At 42.8% G+C, this 17,986-nt stretch overlaps 1 protein-coding gene across 2 annotated transcripts in view; it reads right to left on the bottom strand.

Moving 5' to 3' along the window:
* The window catches only part of SPTY2D1 (SPT2 chromatin protein domain containing 1), a 19,421-nt gene extending 15,422 nt beyond the window's left edge, over window positions 1-3,999 (bottom strand). The window contains exon 1 of one of the 2 annotated variants that reach the window (XM_028514561.2): window positions 3,792-3,999. Coding sequence is in view for 1 of the 2 variants with exons in the window: in XM_028514559.2 (XP_028370360.1) it covers window positions 3,279-3,338 (60 nt within the window). In the remaining variant the exon portion in view is untranslated. Of the gene's footprint in view, window positions 1-3,278; window positions 3,610-3,791 lie in introns of those variants that run through there. The other variant, XM_028514559.2, reaches the window with a different exon arrangement.
* Between the last annotated feature and the right edge of the window lie 13,987 nt (window positions 4,000-17,986).

Genomic DNA, 17,986 nt, shown 5'->3' on the forward strand with positions numbered 1-17,986 from the left:
AAACTCAATGAACTTTTTGGCCAACTCAATAGATCGAGGGGTACAAAGTCACTACCTGTACAAACTTTTCTGTTGGCCCATACTGTTCTTTAAAGGGAAATACAACTATTGTAATAAACGGTAGGCTTCTTTGGAATATGTGGAGCTTTGGCACCTATCATTTTATATCCAGACTACTTCAAGAATTTACAATATCCATCTGTTTCCTGAAGACATCTGTAACTGCCATTCCAGTTAAAAGTTCCTGGGCTCTATTTTCAGTACCTATATTTTTCTCCTTAAGGGGCCACAGACCCCAAATCTTTATTTATAGTATCTGGTACCACAGAAAGGCTTCCCCTTTACTTTCAGTTTGAGGTTCACATCAGAGCTCTGGTATCTTGTTTGGGATAATTTTCACAGTCTCACTGTGATAAAGACCATGCACTACAAGGCATTAATTATAGCTACTTGAAACCTAGAAGAATCCATATTCTAAGCTATTCTATCTAAATAAAGACAACTGCTTTGTTTTTCCTAGAGGAAAGCAGGGAGAAAAATGTCTTTTCTCCTTTAAATATAAACAGAGTTAATGACAATGACTGGTTACATCACCTTGATCAGCTGTTACTCTGTACTCAGTTTTCCACTGGGAAACATAGCCGTGCCTAATATTTCTAGACATGATGCAATCCTTTCTATGTTTTAACAAAAACATTATAAAAATAACTAATTCTTTTAAAAAGAAACAACAGAAAGAAAGAAAGATGTTCCATTAGGGAAATGTTCATTGCTTCTCAAGCCAGATACAACAGACATCTCTTGGAAATAAAGCCCTGCAAAGAGGTCAAAGTGGCTGTACAGGTGTTTTAAATCTTAGCCTCCCTTGGATTTGACTCGCATCATCACCCACGATTTCTTGCGGTAGTGAAGGTCTGACACAGGAACCATGAAGACTAACTCGGAACATCAGGTCTGATAGGCGTCAAACGGAAGGTGGGGGAGAAGATGGCTGAAAAGGGAAAATGAACTATGCACTACAGAGGGATGGTGCTATTGCTGCCAATCACCGCAAACTCTGTCGTTCTCAGAATACCAATTAATCAGTAAAGTGAATGTCAAGCAGGGTGTATGTAGCTTGAAATGATGTTTCTTGACTTGGATGGTGGTTTATGAGGATACTTGTTTAATAAGAATCTCTATTACTCTGTACCGTGTGTTAAAATTTTTAAAAAAGGAAATAGGGCTTGGCAGACCCTTTAGGTGTATCAATTAGGCTTTATTTCTTTAAAAATATGAAAATGGCAAAATTTTAATATGTTAAATATGAGGTATAGGCATATAGGTATGTGTTAACATTCCACGTTTTACAAGTGTCCAAAAATTTAAAAATACATTATTTTTTAAGAATGTTATCTCTTTCTCCAGTCAACTTAAAAGGAAAAAGAATCCTGCAGAAAGAAAACATTTTCCTGGGCCTTATTATTATACATTGTTTGCACGGATAGTGTGCTCTAAAGGCTAGACTTTGAGCTGATGAAGAATATAACTTAGAATAATTAGATGAATCAAGTTGAAGCAAGATCATGGGTTAAATTTAACTAAAGTCTTCCTCTCGTCCTTAACAGCTTCTTTTGTAATGTACCGTCATGTGATATGAAATGATAAGGATTACAATGCTGCTAACTAAATCAACTCCTGGGCTTACTAACTTTTCAAGGGGTGGGCAGATAAAAGCATGCTTTCATAACATATATGCGTGTATTCATCTATTAAATTTTAAATGACCTCACCAATTTACCTGTTTTTCCTTTCTGCTTCCAGTCTTTGAAAGATCAATAGACAGATCAATAGATAATGTGCGCATTCTGAGATATACACATATTTTGAAATCTGCTTCTGCTCTAGGAATATCTGCTTTCCTCCCAGTAGCTATTGGTTTTTAGAGTAAGAAATTACTCTTTAATTCTTCCACAGAACATTCTTGGGCAACAAAGCTAGTATTATCGTCTATGTTTGACCTCCATTGAAGTTCAGGAATCTAGAATTAAATATGGACCTAATTCAAAGGTCCAATATTACCAGATTCAATACTGACCTGTCTAGGAAATTTACAGATGCAGAAAATTTTCAGTTTCAAAGGTTTAAGCCTAGAACTTCAATCTGCATAGCTTATGACTCATGGCCGAAGGGATTATTAAGAGTACTTGGGATGGAGATGGCTAGACAGATAATAAATTGATAGACATAAGTTTTATTTACCTGACATTTTACTATCTTCAGATCAATGTTTGCAAAAGGGTAAAAGAATGAGCCAGCATCAGAAGACAAGTACAGAAAAGAGAGAGAGAAAAAAAAACATTGCAATACACAAAATTCTAAGAAATGCAGACCGCAGTGAGAGAGCAATAAATTCCAGCTGAACTGATTCTAAGAGAGAGGTGTACGTGTTCTATATCTCATTGCTCAAACCGCAGGTATCACAAAGCAATTTTTCGGTTTACAGCTGTCCTGTGGGTACCGTCTGAGAATCCAGAAATGATTCGTTTATGCAAAACAGCTACAACCCCACAAACCTGGTACTCTCCACCTCTGTGAAGATTAGCGAATTGGCAAACATTACTTGAGCAAACGGAACCTGTATTTCAAACAAAGACAAATCTGGAAGGCCACAAGTAAAGGGAAGCTAAAACTAGCTCACCCATGCTGTTAGCCAAGGACTTCGTGGAATCCGCTCAATTTCTCTTCCCAACACAAAAGGTGATCCTTGGGAGATAATCATTTAACCACCCCGTTTGTTAAGTGGGTGGAGCCACAAATCAGGAGAACTTGTTCGGGAAATCACTAAATGTTTGATCCGAAAATCTGCAGAATATCAGCCAAAAGTATAGCAGGCCAAGTCTCTAAAACCCCTGATCTCCCAACATACATGCTTCCCCCTCAACCTCTGGGCAGAAGTTTATACTGAAGCCAGAAACTACTAGCGCCAATTCCACTGTGTGCCAGGCACGACTCCACTCATCAGCTCTCACTCAACTCCAGAACAACCAAACTGCAAAGTCCTTGTTGCAGGGGTAACTGAGCTAGCAAAACCCACTCGCTGGAAGGCTCTGCCTCGTCGCCAGCCCATCTTCACCCCGAGTTTCCAGAAGTCCCTGCCCAAGAAAAGTAAATAAAGGTGTTCAGGTCTTTCCCTCTTTCGGAGCCGAGAGGCGGATGCCTTAAGTTCTACCCGACGGATACACATTCAGAACTTAAAGATTAGGACCTCCTGCAGGGGCGTCCCTGTGGCTACTTACCGGCACATTGTTGACTCCTTGTGCTTTAGAAGCTATCATGAGAATTTCCCTGAAATCCATCTTGACCGAATCAGGCAGACCGGGCCAGGCTCTTGGAGCGGAGGGGAAGTGCGCCCTACCCAGGCGGCCGGCTGCAGCCAAGTAAACTGACTCGCCAGCCCCTTTCCCTACCCCGCCCCAGCACGACCACTTCCGGCGCCTTCCAATGCCGTCTAACCGCCCCTCTCCTCGGGCAGCCTGGATTCTTTCAGGTCTGTCGCTTACACTCCCGAATCCCTGGCGTAACTTCCTCTTTTAGGCTTGAGACACGTAGAAACGTGATACGTGGCTGATGACATCACCTCAGGGGGCGGGACTAAGCCCTTCAACGACGAAGGAGACGCGGCCTAGTAAAATGCGGGGTGTGGCTATGTCAGAGGGTTCCTTCCCTAGCGGCCCTGGCGCGTAGCCTTACAGTCTTGGTGCCCCTGGCGAGCTCGGTGTAGCAAAAGCGGGGGCGTGGTGGTTACCTACCAGGCCTGGGTTCGCTGGGTGTCACGGGTGGACGCTCAGGTCTGAAACGGCGGCGCCCGAACAGCAGAACCGACAGGTCTCGAGCAGGGGGATTTCAGTAACTGGTTTCTAGGCGCTCCCGAAGCTGCGCAGGCGCACACGACACCGACTTGTCCTGTCTTGGATACACATTATTCATAACGTCCTGGCACATGGTGTGTGTTCACCTCCTACACAGATGCACACATTCCAGGTTTAGCGGCACCCGCTTACCGCTTTTGCCCCATTTGGAGCAAATAAACTCCACATAGGGCAGTGTTTTGCTCAGTGGATACAGACAGAACCTGGCCATAGTTGGCACACTGATGAAACATACCTGTGTGCCCCGTATTCATGTTCACTGGGAGTCCAGTCCTCGTTTCCTTTTAAGAGTTATCCGAGTTGGGGGAAGCTGGTGAAGACAGGCATGTTTCTGTGGACCCTCTTGTATTTTGGTTTTAAGGGGAAATTTTGCTTTTTGTTTCCCTTGAGTTGTACTAATAATAACCATGAGAGCTCCAGTGCCTCACCATAAACATTGGGCGAAGCGCTTTTCATCAGTTATCTTGTGCACTCCTCACAACAACCTTGTGAATGGGCATAAGCAATGCCATACACTCATAGAAAAGGGAAGCTTTGTGTTCGTGGACTTGCCCAGAGCCAAACAGCTGGCAAAGGGCTAGGATCCCAGGCCTACTGGTTCTGAAGGCCTCGTCCTAAGTAATTTGATTCACACGTTTCCTGTTGCTGCCTTGCTGTCACTGCAGACACACACTTAAAAAAAAAAGTTATCTGAGCTCTACAAAGTTATCTCAACTCAGTAAAGTACACTATTAGGCGGACTAGGGGATGGGAGTGGGACCAGGCGGGAACTGATTGTAAATGGACTGGAGGGATCTTTCCGGTGTAATGGAAATACTCCACAACTGCATTGCAGTGATGATTGTGCTATAAATTTACTACAAGTCATTGAACACTTTAAACAAGTGAGTTTTACAGTAGATTATATCTAAGTAAAACTATTTAAAATATTAGCCAAAGCTTCTTGGTCTTACTCTTCCAACTGAAGTTCAATCTTGAGCTGTAGCCCTCACTACATTTCTGTATTTAAAGCTGCCAAAGCAACAGGCCAAGATTCAGTTTGTTTCAGGGCAGAACTGGAATTCTCAACTTTCGCATTCTCTCTGGGGAATCCAGCACAGCATAGCATACAGGTTGCCAATGCCTTTCATATACAGGCCCACCTGCTTTAGGTAGTTCACAGATGCAGGAGACCAACTCTACAAATATTTCACTCATGATTGTGAGTTACATAGAAACTTGGGTACAAAATATTGAAAAAACTAGCAGATCTCAGGTTCCTCATCTGTAAAAAATTAAAACTAAGATTCTTGTGTTTCCTTCCAGCAGTTTGCTATTACTCAATGGGTAGAGTCATCCTTCAATAGCTTCCCATTGTTCTCAGGATAAAAACCAAAATCTTAATCCTAACTATGGCCTTTAGGACTGCCATGATTTTCTCTGGCCCATTTCCTTAACAACAGCACCTTGACTCTTACATCCCCTTATGTGCCAAGCTCTCTTCCACTCCAGGGCCTTCCCATATACTCCCCTCTACCTGGTATGTTCCCTCTTATCTTTGCTAGGCCAGCTCCAACTTATCCTTCTGAATTACATAAGACTTTGGTGGGTGGTTATCTAGGTTCCAGCATGTTTTCCATTGGTTCCTAGGTATTGTATAACTGGGCAGGTGCTCAACCTCTCCCTGCACCTCAGTTTAATATATAAGATTAAAATAGCAATGATACAGTTAATGTAAAATAATGCACGCAAGCACTATAGATTAGTACTTAACTGTTAGGGGCTGAGTTGTGTGACCTTAAGATTCATATATTGAAGTCCTAACTACCCGGACTGTAGAGTGTGACCACGTTTGGAGATAAGGTCTTTAAAAAGATAATTAAGTCAAAATGAGGTCATTACAGTGGCTCCTAATCCAATTAGGATATCCTTAGAGGAAGACATATGAACGTAGGCAAGAGGGAAGACCATGTGAAGACAGAAAATGGATACCTACAAATCAAGGAGAAAGGCCGCAGAAAAAACCAACCTTGCCACCACCACCTGGATTTCATACTTCTAGTCTCCACCTGTGAGAAAATAAATTTCTGTTATTTAAGTGACCCAGTCTGTGGTGCTTTGTTATGGCAGCTCTAGCAATCTAATATACAGGCATATGGTGAATACTCAATAAAAATCAGGTATTATTTCTCCAGGAAGCTCTCTCTGAACTCTCTCGGGACTGCTTTTGTAAATTCTTACAGCCCCCAGTATATTTTCCTTTATAGAGCTTTTCACAGACACAATAGCTAACACACAAGGGGGGGACCCCCCAAAACCTTGAATTATCTTCTGGAGGGTGGGCCCCTTGTAGTACAGGCTTCCCCCACTGGTTAATGTTCTAGGAATCCATCTGTATCAGTGTACTGGCTGGCACTGTTGTGAAAGGCTGCGTTTGGCTTCAGTGAAAATTTTTTGAAGACTCAATGCATTTGCCTGTTTCATGATGGGTGATTTAGGAGCGTACCTGCCCACACTGCACTGAGTGTTTAACAGTTTTGGACCAAAAACAGCATGACCCCCATGCTCCACACTCCCTATGCACCAGATCTCACCCCAAGCAAATTTTTTTGTTTCTCGAGATGAAAAAAGTCCTCAAAGGGAAATGTTTTACCAATGTGGAAAAGGTGATACAAAAAAACAATGGAAGAACCAAAAGGCATCAAAATCGAAGAGTTCAAAAACTTTCAAGCAGTGGAAAAAAACGTCTTGGTAAGTGTACTGCATCGAATCGAGAGTCCTTTGAAGGTGCCTAAAGTTTAACATGTGAGAATAAATGCACGATTCTTAATAAATAAATTCTATTTTTTGAGTCCCCCCTCATATATTGAGCCCTTAGTATATACTAAGTACTTCATGGATCATCTGATTTAATCATGGGTGCTATAGGAGCGCACTTGTTACTATTTTATAAATGAGAAAACTGAGGCTTGAAGTGATGAGATAGGTGGGCTGATAGTGTACAGCTAGTCAATGGGAGAACCAAGACAAATCTTGAAGATATTAGTCACCAGGCTAAATTGCCTTTTTATATTTCAATTAATCATTTGAACTGGTATAGATCCATGCACATGAAATTATAGATAATTTAAGAGAGTTCAGATTGGGTAGTTACTCAAAATCACCAAGAACAATGGCTAGAGGAGGAAATGAGGTAAGGAATGAGGGGAGAGGAGACATTTTCCTGTAACCATCTGAGAGAAAATTTACATCACTGAATTCATCAAATATTTTCTGAGAAACTACGCACAGCTCTATGTACAATACAAAGAAAGGAAGAACCCAGCCCTTGCCTGGGCAAGGCTTTCATTCTTATATGAACACAAGTAACAATGATGTAAGACAGAAAGTATTACCTGTACTAGGGGGTCAAATGTATTGGGGGGATGGTTGCCAGATATAGCAAATAAGATGTCCAGTTAAATGTTCATTTCAGATAAACAAAAACACTAAACATAATTAGCTGTTCACCTAAACTTCAGATTTCACAGTTGTGTTATGTTTTATCTGCCAATCCTAAAAGTGATGGAATTCCAGTTAGAACATGAACAAAGGCAGAGAGGCAGGAAAGCATATAAATGAGCTCTGAGAACAAGTAGTGGATGTACTTAGAGTAAAATAATGTCAGAAATAAGAATAGGAAGTAATGTTACACAACACAACAAGGGGGGCCTGGGATGATATACTATTATTGAAAGAAGGCCCCGGGTCCGTTATGTCTGCCGCCAGAGGAAAGATGTCTCTCAATGCCAGAGATTTGTGAAAAGGAAAGGAAATGTTTATTTAATGCTATACAAACTTAAAGTAGTGACCTAATGTCTTTACCAAAATCCCAAAGTCCCTAAAAACACCCACAAACAGACACAGTCCTTCCTTCCTTCCCCCTTTGCCCAGTCCAGAGTACTGTATCTCAGGAAAGGAAATAGAAGTCCATGGCTTAGGTAGTCCTCTGGTTCTTCCCAGTTAGTACTCAATCTCCACTGGGAGACCTCCCTGGGTTCCCGGCACCCTCTGCTGAGTCACCGGGATCTCTGCTAAAACCAGGTGGTGGCTCCCCCTTCTAAAGCTGTGGGGGTCCCCACTCTGCCAGGCCCCGTGGTTCTCTCTCTCTCAGGGCTGCGCATGGCTCTCCTAAAGCAGCATGGTTCTCCCCTTCTCTCAGGGCTGTAGGAGTCTACACTCCGTCAAGTCCGCATGCTTCTCCTTCTCAGGGCTGCGCATGGCTCTCCTCCTCAGGGCTGCCCATGGCAGAACTTGTATCCTTCCAGCTTTACTGGGCTGCCATCATGAGGCTGGGCAGCTGTGGCCCCAAGTCCTGGAGCCAATCCTCCCTGAGCTCCCACGCAGGCGCTGTACCGCAGGGGACCCGCCCCCCCAGTTACATCTAGGTGGGGAAGTTACTTCTGGGTGGGGAAGTTACTTCTGTTCCCCTGTCTTAGAGCTGATCACAGCTACTTAACCTATCTATGCAATCAGTCAAAGGCTATAGATATGTTAAATGACCAACCCAGAGGTTAGCTGCAAGGCTGTTGCTATGCAAAACAGCTCTCAATGGCCCCCCCCTCCATCTGTCCCCTCCCCCAAACCACACCCTGGGGTGGGGGATGGAGACATCTTAAAATCTCCTGGACACCTTAAGTTCTGGACCGCATTTCAAATGCCCATTTGGGGTCCCCCCTCTTGGCTGCACCCTGTAACAGTAAGATCAGAAAAGTAGGTGAAGCCTTGTTGAGAAGGTCTTGAGAGCCAGGGCAGGAGGGAAGGAGGGAGAGGAACCAGCAAAAGACCAGAGAGTTAGGAGGTGAACCAGAGGAGTACAGTGTCAGGTTCCAGGAGGCAATAGAGAATTGCAGGAAGGAGGGGACGACTTAGTAGATCTAGGCTTCAAATGTCAAACGCTACAAGGAAGTTAAATAGCAATAAGAGGTCACTGAATTCAGCAATTGAGCCTGTTACATGAAAATTAAAACCATAGTAATTTCACCCATCAGATGGGCAAAGTTAAAAAAGTTGGAAAATAACCATTGTTGGTGAGGGTCAGAGAAATAAGACACTATGGTAGGAAGGCATATCACTTTAACAAAAGCAACTTGACAAAATAGTAAACTGATATAATAAAAGCTAATACTATGTGTTTCTTGCATGCCAGCTACCCTAAGCAGTTTTTGTGTATTAACTCACTGAATTTTCACAGCAAGGCTGTAAAGGATGGAGAAACTGTGGCCTGAAGTGATCAGGGACTTGTCCAGGTTCACCCAGCGAATAAGGGACCAAACCAGCTCTTGGCTCCAGGCTGTGTTCTGCTACTATGTGCTGGCTTTATCAGTTCCAGCCTAAAGTTCAGCTCCTCTGACACGGAAATTCCGTTTCTAGGAATATGTTCTACTAGATTATTCCACATGCGTGAAAAGGCAAACAAAGTTAGTTACCATGGCATGATTTGAAAAACAATCTGAATGTCCATTAGTAGGAGACTAATGAAATACATCTGGTATGGCCTTAGAGTAGAAAATGGTGCAAAGAATGAGGCAAAGCTACATGTGTGATAGGGAATGATCTCTGAAGTACATTAAGTGGGAAAAAAAAAAAGCAAGACACAAAACAATGTGGGCTACTACTGGGGTAAAAAAAGTGAACACAGATGTATATACATACATATATGCTCATATATATAAGATTATCTCTGGAAGGACGGGTGCCAAGGTGATCCAGGACAAAGTTGTCTCTGTGGAGGAGAGAACGCCTGTGAAAGGCAGGGTTACTTTTTGCTGCATTCCCTTTGGTGCTGTTTGAATGTTTTCCCTTGTGCATATACTGCCTTTTCAAAACAAACCTATTTTTTTTTTTAGTTTTTAAAAAGATTGTAACAGCCAGTGCTGTGTAGTGCTTTTCACTTTATAAATGTGCACTCGTACGCATACATTTCTTTGACCTTCTGACAGTTTTGAGGGAAGCCTTATCGATCCCTTTCCCGGGGGGTCATTGTACAGACATGAAATGCTCTGTTGGAGATTTCTGTCTGGAATGGGCCCTCTGGAGCATCAGAGCTGCTGCAGTGGTGCTTTTATGATTAGTGGGAGGCGCAGGCCTGGGGAGGGCAAGTCGGGGTGTCTGGCTGTCTCATCACTCAGACATTCTCCTGTAATTAAGCAATAGGCAACTGCAGCCCAAAGGCCAGATCAACAACATGACACTGGAAGGACAGAGCCACTTAGAGGTTAATGGGGTGGGCGGGAAGATGTGTGACCATGGTACTAGGAGATATTTGGGGAGGAAGAAAAGGTGAGAGACGTGCAGTAACAAGAGTGGGAGTAGGAGCTATGTGGGAGGAAGGCAAACCCAGAGAGGTTGTGTGGACAGCGAATAATGGAGTGAACAGGGTCTTTGTGGACACTGGGTCTAGGCTTTAATCTTAGCTCTGCCATGGAAGGGTAATGTTCTTAGGCAAGTTACTTTAAAAAAAAAATCCTCACCTGAAGACATGCTTATTGATTTTAGAGAGAGGGGAAGGGAGGGAGAAAGAGAGGGAGAGAAGCATGGATGTGAGAGAGCAACATCGATCAGTTGCCTCTCATACACACCCTATGTGGGACCAAAACCACAGCCCAGGCATGTGCCCTGACCAGGAGTCAAACCCATGACCTTTTGGTTTACAAACCAACTAGCCACACTAGCCAGGGCCTTTTTGTTTATTTTTTAAATGTATGTATTGCACAGTACTTGAATACAATGCTTGATGTAAAAAATCTGCACACAATACAAATACTGCAGGAGGCCCACTCAATTTCACTCCTCTCACCAGGGGGAAAATACCGTATCAAATTGCTGTGTGTTCTTCTGAGGTGTTTCATAGGCACAATTATGGCTAATGTACAATGTACATGTAAAATACATAAATGTACAATATATGTATCTACAGAGAATAGCATATATAAATATCTGCATATCAATACAAATTTAGAATGTTTATAGCTGGAAACATAATTTGGTTTGTTTACAGAAACGAGACCATTCTATGTATATATATGTACACAGGTTGTTTTCAATATGTCCTGGAGCTCTTTTCATGTCAGTATCTATTGATCTACTTTATTTTTAGAGCTGCTGTATCATATTCAATAGTATGTATTTAGCATAGCTCATCTAACTACATTGCTGTTAATGAGTTGTAAGGCTTCTTACAATTTTTTACTATGGTGAACAGGGCTGCAATGAATAGCCTTATAAGTGCTTTTTTGTGCAAAGAGTCCTTCTGTTTTCCTATATTAGAGATTTAGATACCTAAAAATTGAGTTGCTGGAATAAAGGGTATTCACAATTAAAATTTTGATAGCTACTACTTAATTGTCCTTCAAAAAGGGTCTACCAATTTTCTGGTAGATTCCCACTACCAATATATTAGAGCACACTTTTCTCTATACAACAGCTGGGGACAGTCCCAAACTTAAATTTTTGTCAATTTGACAGGTGAAAAACATCATTGTTTTCTTATTTTTCCCATACTAAATTACTAGCCAGCATGAATTACTAGCCATTTTTTCATATGCTAATTTGATTTATTGTTCTTTTCTTCTTCTGTAAATTGTTTACGTGTGCAAAGGAGATTTAGATTATTTTGCTGACATTCATTCCACTCCCTGTCCCATTGTATAGCAGAAAATCCCATCCGGGAGGGATAACCCTGCTCCCAGCCCCAGTGAGTGTCATAATCTAATCAGTAGGACCTAACTGTTCTTCCAGGTGATTAAGTTAAAACCCCAGTGGATTCAATTGTAAATAAATCAAGCAGGAATGAATATTCCTCAGGCACAGCGTCTGGGGTCCAAAATCTTTTTAAGGGCACATGAAAATGCCTTAATTCCTTCTAAAATCAAAAGAAAAAAAAATCTTTTAGGTTAAAGAAGATGCTTTAATATATTTGGATTGAATTGTGTCTCTCCCCTGCCCCACCAATTCCTTTGTTGAATCCTAATTCCCAATGTGACTATTTGAGGACAGGGTCTTTAAGGTTAAATTAGTTTTTAAGGTAATTAAGGTTAAATGAAGTTTTTAAAGATTTTATTTATTTATCATTTTTAGAGAGAGGGGAAGGGAGGAGGGAGAGGGAGAGAAACATCCATGTGCGGTTGCCTCTTGTGTGTCCCCTACTGAGGACCTGGCCCGCAACCCAGGCATGTGCCCTGGCTATTAATAGAACTGGCAATCCTTTTAGTTTGCAATCTGGAGCTCAATCCACTGAACCCCATTAGCCAGGGCTGAAGTTTTTTTTTTTTTTTTTTTAATATATTTTATTGATTATGCTATTACATTTGTCCCATTTCCCCCCTTCTCTCCCCTCCACCCTTTACCCCCCTCCCACCCACATTTCCCCCTTTAGTTCATGTCCATGTGTCATACTTATGAGTTCTTTAGTTTCTACATTTCCCGTACTATTCTTGCCCTCCCCCTATCTATTTTCAACCTACATTCTATGCTACTTATTCTCTATACCTTTTCCCCCTCTCTCCTCCTCCCACCCCCCTGCTGCTAACCCTCCATGTGCCCTCCATTTCTGTGGTTCTGTTCCTGTTCTAATTGTTTACTTAGTTTCTTTTGGTTTTGCTTTAGGTGTGGTTGTTAATATTTGTGAGTTTGCTGTCCTTTTACTATACATGTCTTTTCTTTATCTTCTTTTCTTAGATAAGTCCCTTTAGCATTTCATAAAATAAGGGCTTGGTGATGATGAACTCCTTTAACTTGACCTTATCTGAGAAGCACTTTATCTGCCCTTCCATTCTAAATGAGAGCTTTGCTGGATAGAGCAATCTGGGGTGTAGGTCCTTGTCTTTCATGACTTGGAATATTTCTTTCCAGCCCCTTCTTGCCTGTAAGGTCTCTTTGGAGAAATCAGCTGACAGTCTGATGGGAACTCCTTTGTAGGTGACTGTCCCCTTACCTCTTGCTGCTTCTAGGATTCTCTCCTTTGTTTTTACCTTGGCTAATGTAATGATGATGTGCCTTGGTGTGTTTCTTCTTGGGTCCAACTTCTTTGGGGCTCTCTGAGCTTCTTGGATTTCTTGGAAGACTGTTCCCTTTGCCAGATTGGGGAAGTTCTCCTTTATTATTTGTTCAAATACGTGCTCAATCTGTTGCTTTTCCCCTTCTGATTCTGGTACCCCTATAATTCGGATATTGGAACGTTTAAAGGTGTCTTGGATGCTCTTAATCTTTTCCTCAATTTTTTGAATTCTTATTTCATCATGCTTTCCTTCTTGGTTGATTCTATCTTCCTTCTGGTCCACTGTATTGTTTTGAGGCTCAGATTCCTTCCTTTCACTATTGGCTCTCCTCCGAGTGTCTTCCTACATCTGTTTTATGGTAATCTGCATTCTTTCATCTAAATTTCGTCCAAAATCCACCAGTTCCGTGAGCTTTCTGATCACCAGTGTTTTGAACTGCGCATCTGATAGATTGGCTAGTTCTTGGTCGCTCAAAAGGATGAGTCCTGGGGGACTGATCTGCTCTGTTGAAAACATAGTTTTTTTTTTTTCCCCCCTGTCTCTCCTTTTTTTTTTTTCTGGTCTGGTTGCTCTTGTTACGGTGGGGGGCGGAGCCTTAGGTGCTCACCGGGGATAGGCACCCCAGTCGCTAGATTGTGATGTTATATGTGGGGGCGGGGTGGGCGGGAGAAAACAATGGCGGTAGTTCCGTTCCCCTGGACTCAGACCCTTGTCTGGGCTTCTGGGCCACGAGTTCTGCCCTGGTCCACAGTCGCTACCCCTCTGGGTCTGCCAGCCGCAGCTTGCGTACTCAGGGATCACCGCTGCCTTCTTGTGCGCCCGATGGCTTTTGCGCCGATTTTGCGCCAAACCTTCCCCCGACCTCCGCGTGCCGCCAACCCGAGCCAGCCCCTTGCCCGCCTGGCTGTCTTCTCCTATCAGTCAGGATATATGGGTCTACTTCAGCTTCTTGGCTGCCCGACTTCCATTCAGATAAATCCTCTGCCGGATCTGGGTGTTATTCTGATAGTAAATTATTGTTGTAAATTACTGGTTTTCTAATCTTGGTTGTACGAGGAGGTACGGTGCGTCCACCTATTCCTCCATCTTGCCGGAAGTCCTGAAGTTTTAAGAATAAAGCCGTAATCCCATTTGACTGGTATTGACAAGGAGGAAATTCTGAGAAGCCCTACATTGAATTATAACCAGTTAACTGCAGGCCAGCTGACAAAAGACTGGTGGGATTCCTGTGTGTCTGTTATAACTTCACATTAACATCTAGGTGGCTATTTCCAAGATTATCCGAAAGAGAGAATAGCCAGGCACCTTTGGACCTCTGGAGCCTCCATTTCTTGTTTACACACAAAGTCTCCAATCTGTTGCCGATGGACAATCCACAGGAGCAAACACTTTCTCCTCATTCCGCCTGACTCATCCCCTCCCACCTCCTTTGTCTATAGCTAATGTAGATTCGTTCAGAATGGCTTCCCTCCTTCTTCCCCCTACTTTATGTATAAGAAATGCTCCCCAGCTGCAGGCTGGCATCCATACTTGTCTTTCTCACCCAGCCCTACTGCTTCTGGTTGAGACTGCATGCCCCAGGACCTGGTCTTTTTCTTGCACCAGGGGCTAATAAGTCCTTTCTTTAGAAAGAGATTTTGAGCTGTAGAAGTTGAAATTTTTGTTTCACAGTGTCCTTACAAGGAAAGGAAGATATACCAAAGAGTTTTCTCTCTAATGTCCACACTTAAGAAAGACCACACGAGGACACAGCTGGCAGGTGGCTGTCTGCAAGTCAGGAAGAAAGGCCTCACCAGACACCAACCCTTAAGGAATCTTGACTTGTAGCCTCTAGAACTGCGAGAAAATACATTTCTGTTGTTCAATCCACTCTGTGATGTTTTGTTATACCTGCCTGGACGTACGGTATATTAATCCTTATTACCGGTGCAGTCATAAAATATAATTTAATTTAAAAAGTTTTTTTAGCCCTGGCTGGTGTGGCTTAGTGAATTGAGTGCCAGCCTGTGAACCAAAAGGTCATGGATTTTTTTCCCCAGTCAGGGCACATGCCTGGGTTGCACTCCAGGTCCCCAGTAGGGGGCGCGTGAGAGACAACCACACATAAATGTTTTCCTCTTTCTTTCTCCCTTCCCCTCTCTCTGAAAATAAATAAATAAAATCTTTAAAAAAAACTTAATGTTTTTATTTTTATGGAGGAAAGAACCCAGGAAGGCAAAAGTGCCTAGGGTGCATCAAAGTCATGATGTGACCTTGCAGCCAGGCTCTGACAGTGCCTAGGTCTGGGCCTTTAGAACAGTGGTAGGGAAGGCAGACTGCTCCAGGTGGTTAGATCTGCTACCATGAGGCCTAGAATGGCTGCAGCTACTTTCTTCATTGCAAGTGAAGCTGAAAGACACACTGAGAAACCAGAATAAAGACCACAGGAAAATGCAATCAGAGTACTGAGCCTTCATGCTTCTACCTTTAAAAATCTTAACAAAGTTTTTTTAACCAAGTCATGAGTGCATGCTGGCTTTGGGTTGTAAAAGTGAAACAGTAAACTTATTTTTAAAAGAGTAGCCTCTCATCCCACTCCTTTCCATACACCTCAGGATGTCTTCTGTGGACGGAAAGGGGCCACATACTAAACCTAACTTGCTCAGGGGAGGCCTGCGTGGCAGCTGTACAAACTCAGAGACTGGAAGTAACCACATAGGATGGTCTGAAATGAAAACTTTCTACCTAAAACCAGGTCATGGCGGGTAGTCATGCCCTAGGCTGGTATCCTCCCTAACAAAGTCCAATCTTTACCTTATCAGTGCCTGTTCAGAGTCTTTTTGCATCTAAAATAACAGACCTTTGGGATATCAGGCTAATGCCTCCCTCTCCCCTCCTTTAGGGCACAACCAGCAGAGCTGAGATGCCAGATCCCCTAATTGTTATTGTTATCGGCTATACCTACAAATGGAAAAGAAGTATGTTTTACTTTTTCTGTTTTTTTTTTTTTTTTTTTTTTTTTTACTTTTTATGCAATCCCAGAGATTTCCCCACTTTGCTTTCTCCTGCCTCCCTAATCTACCATCAGTGAAATTCACGTAACTCCTTTATGAACACAAACAGTATTCCCCTTTTGAGGCTGAATAGTGAGAAGCTAGGGAAATTCCTTGACAAGTGGAATAAGGGAAACTGAGACAAAAATAATTAAGAAAGGCCAAACGATTTGAGCAGTTTACAGCCAGCTAATGAATCACAGGTTTTATCTTCCCTAACCAAGGACACTTAGGAGCAAATTGTTTACGCATTCCAGACCATTCACGCCCAGAGCAGCCTGGGTCCTGGTCCCTCTTCAGTGATGGTCTTTAAAAATAAAACTAACCCCAAAATAACCCCTGACCCCATTATATGGCACATTTTGATGAATGAATATATTGAAGGACACACCTGAAAAGCTAATGAAGATTCTAAGACTGCCCCCGCCCCCCAGACTTCCCCTAGGATTCCAGCAGGCCAAAGACAGAGACAAAACCTTGAGAAAAATGACAAAGGATGCTATGCTCTCACTAGAGCATACCTATTTCTTGCATCTCCGCTGCTTTTCTCCTAAACTCTAGGGGACCCCATGAGACTTGCAGCCAGGGGAGCAGAGCAGTGGGCAGTGGCAGTTCATCTGGGATTACCCCCAAACCTGTCTCCAAGGACCCCCTTTTCTCTGATTTCCCACTGAGCTCAGTTCCTTTACTGTGACTTCTATCTCTTAAGAGAGCCGAAGCAGCCTGCCTAGGCTCTCTCCTGTTGCTTGTTCTGCCTTAAGCCCTCCTTTTGTTTCACTGTCTCCAGCTTTAACTAACACACGTTCAAAATCACTCCCACTCATGTCTTGAAATCTTTCCTATGCAAAATCAAGTATCCACAGAAATCAAGTATCCACACACCACCGTCAGGCCCAAGGCAGACCCACTCCAGGCCCAGACTCCATCCACTAACATTTGAATTCTGATGTGTGAAGTAAGTGGTAAAACTGCCATTTCCGCCCTGGCTGGCGTGGCTCAGTGGATTGAGCGTGGGCTGCAGACCAGGCATTGCAGGTTCGATTCCCAGTCAGGGCGCGTGCCTGGGTTGCGGGCCATGGCCCTCAGCGGCCGCACATTGATGTTTCTCTCTCTCTCTCTCCCTTCCCTCTCTAAAAATAAATAAATAAAATCTTTAAAAAAAAAAAAAAAAACTGCCATTTCCCAGAGCATGTTCTCATTCCATTGAGATTTTGTTTCCTGACAATTATGTCAGTTTGGCTCAAATAAACTCACACAAAATTTTCTATAGGTCTGAACATTTTTTACGTGATACTTCCCATTGGTGACCGCCCTCAACTTTTCTTGATGCCTCCCCACTGTTTAACTTTTACATGCCTAAAAACATGCCTTTATATGTGTTGTGTTCTTTTACTACACTAGTAATAACAACAGGAACTGACACATGCGAGGTGCCTGGTGGTCAATAAATGGTAGCCTTAATGTTAGAAATCATCACCTGGCTGGGTAGCTCAGGTGGTGAGAGTGTCGTCCCCAAATACCAAGGTTGTGAGTTTGACCCCTGGTCAGGGCACATACAAGAAGCAAACCATGAATGCATCAATAAGTGGAATGACAAATTGATGTTTCTCTCTCTCTCTCTGTCTCAAATCAACCAATAAATAAAATTATTTTAAAAAGCAATCATCAAAACAAGCAGTGAGGAAAATATTATATTGTTCTTATTCTCCTGATGAGGAAACAGAGGCTCCAGGGAGAAGGTTGCTTTTCAGAGATTTCACACTTCATAAATGGTTGGAACCAGGATTCTAATGTAGAGCCAAGTTCTTCACCACGATGATTCATCGTGCCCTGCAACCACCAGTTTGAAAGCCCCTCGGGTGGAATGTGGTGCAGTAGCACTCGCTGAGAATACAGGAGGTCCCGCAGATGAGGGTGGAGTCCTGGACTTCCTGGGAAGCCTTGGAATAGGGTTTTGGGATAAATATCAGATACCCAATTACATTTTAGATAAACTATGAATGATTTTTTAAGTATAGTATATACC

Source organism: Phyllostomus discolor, chromosome 6 (genome assembly GCF_004126475.2).
Source record: "Phyllostomus discolor isolate MPI-MPIP mPhyDis1 chromosome 6, mPhyDis1.pri.v3, whole genome shotgun sequence".
Taxonomy (NCBI): Eukaryota; Metazoa; Chordata; class Mammalia; order Chiroptera; family Phyllostomidae; genus Phyllostomus; species Phyllostomus discolor.